Source organism: Cyprinus carpio, chromosome A17, assembly GCF_018340385.1.
Source record: "Cyprinus carpio isolate SPL01 chromosome A17, ASM1834038v1, whole genome shotgun sequence".
NCBI lineage: Eukaryota > Metazoa > Chordata > Actinopteri > Cypriniformes > Cyprinidae > Cyprinus > Cyprinus carpio.
Genome location: NC_056588.1, coordinates 24255153 through 24262801, shown reverse-complemented (window position 1 = coordinate 24262801; position 7649 = coordinate 24255153). Strand labels below are relative to the sequence as shown.

At 33.7% G+C, this 7649-nt stretch overlaps 1 protein-coding gene across 1 annotated transcript in view; it reads right to left on the bottom strand.

Annotated features, from left to right (window-relative positions):
* Positions 1-748: 748 nt before the first annotated feature.
* The window catches only part of LOC109071114 (polypeptide N-acetylgalactosaminyltransferase 16-like), a 48786-nt gene continuing 41885 nt past the window's right edge, over positions 749-7649 (bottom strand). The window contains exons 10-12 of the mRNA XM_042774582.1: positions 3813-3894; positions 3654-3714; positions 749-892 (exon numbers count right to left, since the gene is read on the bottom strand). Of these exons, the coding sequence (XP_042630516.1) occupies positions 749-892; positions 3654-3714; positions 3813-3894 (287 nt within the window). The remainder of the gene's footprint in view (positions 893-3653; positions 3715-3812; positions 3895-7649) is intronic.

The following is a 7649-nucleotide window of genomic DNA, read 5'->3' as shown; positions in this document are numbered from 1 at the left end:
TAAAGACAGTCTTTGGGCTTGACATGTTCGCAGATGCCTTTTCATGGTGCTGATGTACAGTATGCAGAATAACAGCTCACTGAAAGCGCTTTACACCACAGTTAATGTGACATCTCAATGCTTTTTTGATAAAACAGGTTATTTTCTTGTGATGGGTTCAGTGGATCTTTCTGCAGTCATTTTCTCCATCATCTTCAGGTAAGCCAGCACGCTACTGCTAATCTTTGACTTCTTTCCACCGTATATGCAGATTCATCTCAAGGCATTGCACTTCATCCCAATTTAATTCTGAACAAATCAACCGTAAACCTTCCACAGTGATAGAATAAAACAGCTCAGAGCTTCGTGAGAACAGCTACTGAAGGGATATATACAGGTTATGGGTCTGAAAGCTAGTGAAAGGCGTTTATATACATATCTGTTTTCCTGGCATTTGAGTCCTTTACACAACATTCAGAAAGATAACCCAAGATATCACAAAGCACTCCTGTCAACTGACAAAACGTCATGGCCATGTCCGAAAACGTGTTGTTAACGCAGGCCAAATGTCGCTTCTCCCTCTCCAGCTATTCCATGCTAAAGAAATGAGGTCAGATGTTTTGGACAGGGTCATGTTCGATTGGTTTGAGAGCAGCACCTTCAACTAAAACAGTGTGCAAATGTTTTCCTCTGGCTCCTACAGCACCTCGAGCACAGCAACCTGACTAAACTCCTCCCCTTTCCCCGCCTTCCCTGTCAGCTCTCAGAGTCAGGTGACCAGCTGCGGCTCCCAGGATTGGCTGGCCACCTGGGGGCGGCACTGAGCGACGAGCGGCGGGCCTGAAGGAGGCTGGCTATCCAGACACAATCCACTGATCATGTGCTGCAGCGCCGGACCTCTGGGCTTCCATTTCTACAGAGAGACAGAGAGAAAAAAAAGTGTTAATTACATTTCTAGTGAAGCAGTAACACATTCATATGCTGCAGACAAACATCCCACAAATAAAGCACAGAATAGTGCATAAGAATCGCTCTTCTTCTTGTTGAAATTATCATTGAAAGAAAACAGAAGTCATCTGAAGGTCAAACTAAAAATTATGTTTCATTTTACATTTATTTTGAATGTTGTTTGCAAGTTTTGCAACCCTGTTACCAGAATTTGAGGCATGTTTAATTAGAGATAACAGAGTGAATTCGTTATTTTCAACTAGGGTTATTACCATTAACTAAAACTAAAACAAAACAATTTCCTTTCTTGAAATAAAAATAAACATTAACTGGGAAAAAAAAAATTATAAATATATATATATATACTTTTATTTCAACTAGCTGCCAAAGCATGTCTCATTTTCATTTAGTGTAGACTGGAGTACTAAATTAAACTATATAAATTAAAACGAATAAAATTAAAATTAATATTGACAAGTTTAAAAAAAAAATGCATTTTTAAAGAAAAATGAAAACTAATAAAAAATGACAAAAACAACTAAAATTAAAGCAAAAACAAAATATTAAAATAAATTCTCATTCAAAATATTAACTTAAACTATAATAGTATCAATGATAGTAAAATATCAATGTTAGACAAATATCAAACCGAGCTAGTGTGAGACCAAAAGGGTACTGATAAACTTATATTTCACATAAATTGATAAAAAAAAAAGGTTGAAATTGTTTGTGAAAACCCATACACATAATATTTACACAATCATTTGTAGCACAATAATGGAACTTATATTTGACATTTTTATTTGTTGATTATTTATTGAATATTTTTTGTGTTGTATGTTTATTTTTTTATATGTGTTTTGTTGTTTCTATTTTTATTTTTTTATTTTCATTGAGTATTAGAGCATTTTTACACAAAACTGGAATAAGAATAGAAGAATAACAGTTTCATTCTGAACATTGACGAATGCTGCATAAAATAGAATGACTGTAAAATGTCACATTTAAAGAAACATACAGAGAAACAACATGAAACACATCTTTCTAACAACGCTGCAAGTGAAATGAGCAGCAGAATGTTGTAGCCAAGGGCATGTCTCACTGCGTGAGGTCAGTGAAGCTGAATTCAGAAGGCTTGATATATACTGTGTGTGTGTGTGTTTGCTGGAAGTGTTGCATGCTTCATTCAGCGATGAACTCAGTGCAGAACAGCTCTAGTGAGTCATTTTATTAACTACTGTCTTCATAGGGCAGCATCTTAACTAAAATGTAAGCTTATAACTGACTGTAGACACTTTACATATTCAGCCATAGTTTGTATTTTTATTAATTATTTTCTTCATAGTGAAGTGTGTTAATGTGAGAAAATTTCAAATCCTGTTAGCAAAAAATACTTCCAAACCCTAATATTAATCTCGAATTTTTAGTAAGTTTTTTAAATTCACTCATCTCCTCCCTCCTGACGTAAATACATTGTTTTTTTAATGGGCAAAAATAAAAATAAAAATAAAAAATATTGAAACACAATTGGAACTGGAGTGTGTTGTAATTATGCACATTATGCATATCAATAAGGAAATTCAATTGTGAATAATTTTAATAATCCAAACTAAATGATCTGAAACGGATTCTCTCCTTCCAAACAAAACAACCTTTAATGGGCAAAGCGACTTATCGGCTTTTGTGCTTCAGGGTCACATATGTGCAATTTCCAAAATTAAAACACAATACAATTATATGCAACTAACCCTAAACCAAACCCTAATATTAACTCTAATCTTATAGTAAGTACATGTTGTTAATTAATATTACTCAGTGTTAAATATATAATCAATACTGTAACAAAATGACCTTACAATAAAGTTTATTTAATGGTAAAAAATAAAAATAAAAATCAACATCCTTCAAATGTGAAAACAATCAGAACATGGAGTGTGTTTGGTATATCAGTGGCCATATATCCATGTATTAATAAGGCAATGTTGTAAAAATGTTAAATATAACATTATGTAATAAATTTGAATATTTGATATCATTTAACCGGTATCTGCAAATGTCCAAAAACAATACAAACAAAACAACCTTAATGGGAAAAAAAATATTAAAAAATCCCACAATTGAACAACTATGTGAACAAAAGAAACCACAAAACAATCGATGGCAAAATATTATGAACGCGTCAACATATACCAACTTGAAAATATGAGTAACAAAACACAGCCTTGGGAATCAGAATCAAATCAGGAAATCAGTGGCCAAAATATGTGAAAAAAAATGCAAACTTGAAAATAATGTAAATAAAACAAAACAATGATGGGAAAAAAATATATGAAAACTTGAAAAATATACAAACTTGAAAATAATGTAAACAAAACAAAACAAAACAAAGATCTTGGGAATCAGAATAGAATTCAAGATTCACGATTCAAGATTTTTGTTCATCACATACACGATTATATAGAGAATATATAACCAGCAGTGAAATGTGAGTATTCAGATTCAGGAAATCAGTGGCATTGCCAAAGAGTGAAAAGATAAGCTACTTTGAAAAAACTAATTACTACTAACACCACGCTACTGCTGTAGTTTAGTTTCTGAAGTTACTGTCAGTCATCACACACTCTGTTAGAGCGTCACCTGTGAGGCAGGTATGTTCGGCGTGATCTTACACTCAGCCAAACCCAGACTGTCTGTGCCGTGACTACTGCTGTAGTTTAGTTTCTGACGTAGAAGACTGTGACGCCAATTTGCTTCAGAAGACTGTACGCCACTTCCTGCTCGGGGATTCTGACAAACACAAGCAATAAAGACAAAACGCATTCAGGAGGGACTTGAGAGTGTTAAATATAAAGTCGTGATCGTGAGTCAATTGAGATTAGGGTGACACATTCTCAAGATACCAGCGGAAAGAGTTACAGTTCAACTTCCGTCTTAATGCAAGCCGATCTGCAATACTGTATGGAGTGACTGTGAGAGTTGGAGGGATAGATTTAAAAGGTGTATTTAAGAAATGCGTTGAAGAAAGAGATGTTTAGTAGAGTGTTCGATCTGCAATACTGTACAGAGGGACAGAGCAATTGCTGCAATGAAATGTAATATATATTTGTATGCATATAGTTCCTATACAGAAATAATTAACTGTATGACGAGCTGTGGAACAAGTATATTAATGTAGACAGAAACAAAAGTGGATTTAAATATAAACTGCATAATATTTTTCACACTAAAATATTTATTCAGATTAAAATATATAAAAAGTAGCTGTGCCTGTAAAATAAAAGTATTAATTTAGTGACTTCTTGATTCTGTAATCCTGTTATAGTATATTTCATAGTATAAAATGCTTTCCTGTAGTTAAAGCAGAGGAACCTGGCAAATGCATAAATGTAAGCTATAGTATTTTTCACAAATAAAGAAATAGTTAAAAACCTGAATAAAAGCTAACTTTCGTAAATTTAGAAATGGTTAAATTTGTGAATAAAAGCTAACTGCGTGCTGTGACAGTTAACACTAGAAATAGAAATTTTACATATGAGATGAATATGGGGAAACTAACTGCGTGCTGTGCACTGGGAGTGCAACAACATTTGAAATCTGCGAACAGGTGTTTTCACTGCTGTCAAAATAAAAGTCCCACCACTGTCAAAATTAAAGATGCTTCCGACACTCATTAGCCAAGCAAAAAAGCCAAATATCAGCTGGTATATCAGACTTTATAAATTAACCAGATTATTGTGATTGCTGCTAATGTATGACTCCTTCCAAGCTCAGGAGATCTAATGTTCTCGCATGTGAACATAATCTGTAGTTAAATGACGTCACTCTGAATCTTTTTGTGAGTTTGTCGGTGTGCAGAGCATAAGTGGCTTAGAGTTAAGTTACAAGTATCTTATGATAACCTCTGAGAATCTCTATTACAATATCAAGTTGCTGTTAAAGCAGCTAGATCTTATTTCATATATTTCAATACATCATGTCATTTTAATAGAACACCTTAGAGACCATGTAGGGACAAACTGTGTTGCCCTTCAGTGGTTTTCTTCTTATTTGCAGGACAGGACATGTGCTGTAAACATCTGTAATTTTGTTTCTGGACTTGAACTATCTTTTGGGGTGTTCCACAGGGATCAATTCTTGGTCCAACCCTGTTTTTGTTATACATGTTGCCTTTACGTTCGAGTTTTAGTTAAACCAATATAAATTAGAATTTGTATGCGGATGATTTACAACTGTACCTTCCTTTTGAGTGTGACTGTACATCATCTGCTAATTTTTCTATGTGTTTGACTGTGGTAAAGGCATTGTTAACCCTCTGGATTCTAAGGGGTTTTGGGGGCCTGGAGAGGTTTTGACATCCCCTGACTTTTGTGCTTTTTCAGTTGCTTATAAACATACAGTATACATGGCTAAAGTCTAATAACGCTGTAATCAGTACAAACTGGGCTACAATAATATGTAAATGTACGTGATTGTGTTTTTGAGAAAACAACGTTTATGCGTGGTTAGTGAAAAACTACAATTTTGAAGTCACTGAAATAAGGTCATAAAACACCTACAGAACCTAAAACATGGACCTTGTAGCCTAGAATTTTTGCTTCAAAATGATGTGAAAATCATCTTGTTTACTCGCTGACAGAAAACAATAGATTGATTTAAATTTTCTAAGACACTTTTTGTTTCGAAAGGGCATATGCGAGTAGGTGTGATTGACCATCAATATTAGTGTGATTTACACCTGAGAAGACAAAGGCCTGCATAATGAGCTGCATAATGAGCCATTCTGTCAGGTGATGGACCAAGAGGGAAGAGTTACAATAAATAATGTGAGGACAAAATAAATGTATATATTTTTAGGTTTGTAGTTTATTTAGAATATATTTAATTATCCCACAAAATAACTTGAGATTCACTTGCGAGTGCAGTTAAACAGTTTATTAGGAACAATCACAGCTGACTTTCAAAGCTGAATTTTTAGCAACATTACTCCAGTCACACAATCCTTCAGAGATCATTCTAATATTCTGATTTGCTACTCAAAAAACCATTTGTTATTATTATTATTATTATATTTTTTTTGATTAATTGAAAAAACAGCATTGTTTATAACGATTATTGTATTTATCATCACTTGTGTGCTAAATAAAAGTTTTAATTTCTATATATCACTGACTCCCAGCTTTTGAATGGTATAGTGTATATTGTTACACTTGGAGTAAGACTGGAGTAATGATGCTGAAAATTTTGCTTTGATCACAGGAATAAACTACATTTTAAAATATATTCAAATAAAAGCAGTTATTTAAAATAGTAAAAATATTTCACAATATTACTGCTTTAGCAAATGCAACTTTCTGTATTTTGGATCAAGTAAATGCAGGCTTGGTCAGCAGAAGAGAATTCTTTACGAATACATTAAAAATCTTACTGTTCAAAAGTTTTGACTGGTATTGTGTCATGCTGAAATATATAAATGAACATCACATACCTGGCACATACCTCATATTACTTTTATATCGTATTGCTGTCTATGTTATACGTTAGAACATAAAGACTTTGTTTTTGATAAGACTTGCTTAGTTTAAAAGTAGACATGTCATGCTTTCTATAGATATCTCTCTCATGTCTTTTTGTTGAGTATTTGCTGACAGTTCATTTTAATGACGCGTTTCTAAATGAAGATCACGCAGAACCAAGGCGGCAGACAACGCACCCTGTTTGTTTGTTTTCTTTATTTTATAAATGCACAAAGTTTTGTTGTTATTATGTGTGTACACAAATAAAAGTAGACTGTTTACAGATTCGATTGATGTATTGCTCTTATCTGTACGATCAAAACTGAAAGTGTAATTTAAGTTATTTTTTGGGGCCCCACAGTCAAATGAGGATAAGACCGAGTTTATTATATTTGGGAATAGACTCCCTGAGAAAGAACTGGTTGAGAGTTATGGTCTAATGTCAAACAACATGCATGGTTTTGGGAAGAACTTAGGAGTAATTAGGACTCAGATTTCCGCTTTGATCGCCAAGTAAACAATGTTGTCAAAGGATCTTTTTTCAGTTGAGGAAGTTATCTGAATTGAAACCTATCCTTTCTACCAAGGATCTGGAAACTGTTATGCATTCTTTCATTTCCACAAGATTGGATTATTGTAATGCTTTATATTTAGTCCTATATTTAGTTAAATCTCAGGTTACTCATCTTCAGTATGTTCAAAATGCTGCTGTGAGACTTTTAACTAATACCAGAAAATGAGATCATTTAACACCTGTGTTGAAATCTCTTCACTGGTTAACTGTAGAATCCAATACAAGGTGTTAGTGTTTGTGTACAAAGCATTGCACAATCATCTGCCCTCTTCTCAGAACTTGCTCCAAACTGTTCCTCTGTCTAGTTTAAGGTGCAGTGGATATCGTGCCTTTTCAGCTGCGGCTCCTACACTCTGGAAACTATGGACATTTTTAAAAGGAACTTAAAGATTTATTTTTTTCATCAGGCTTTTGCCGTTTGAGTGGGTTGGATTAATGTGAGTGATTTTGTTGTACAATTTATATTGGTATCATGCTGTGCTGGTATTGTATGTTTGTAATGTTATTTTTTAGAGTCTCTGTACAGCACTTTGGTCAATTTTCATGGTTTTGAAAGTGCTTTATAAACAAATGTTGAGTTGAGTTTTGCTTTATAAACTCAAAAGTACAACTCTGTTTCAGATGTTTGTCTCCTA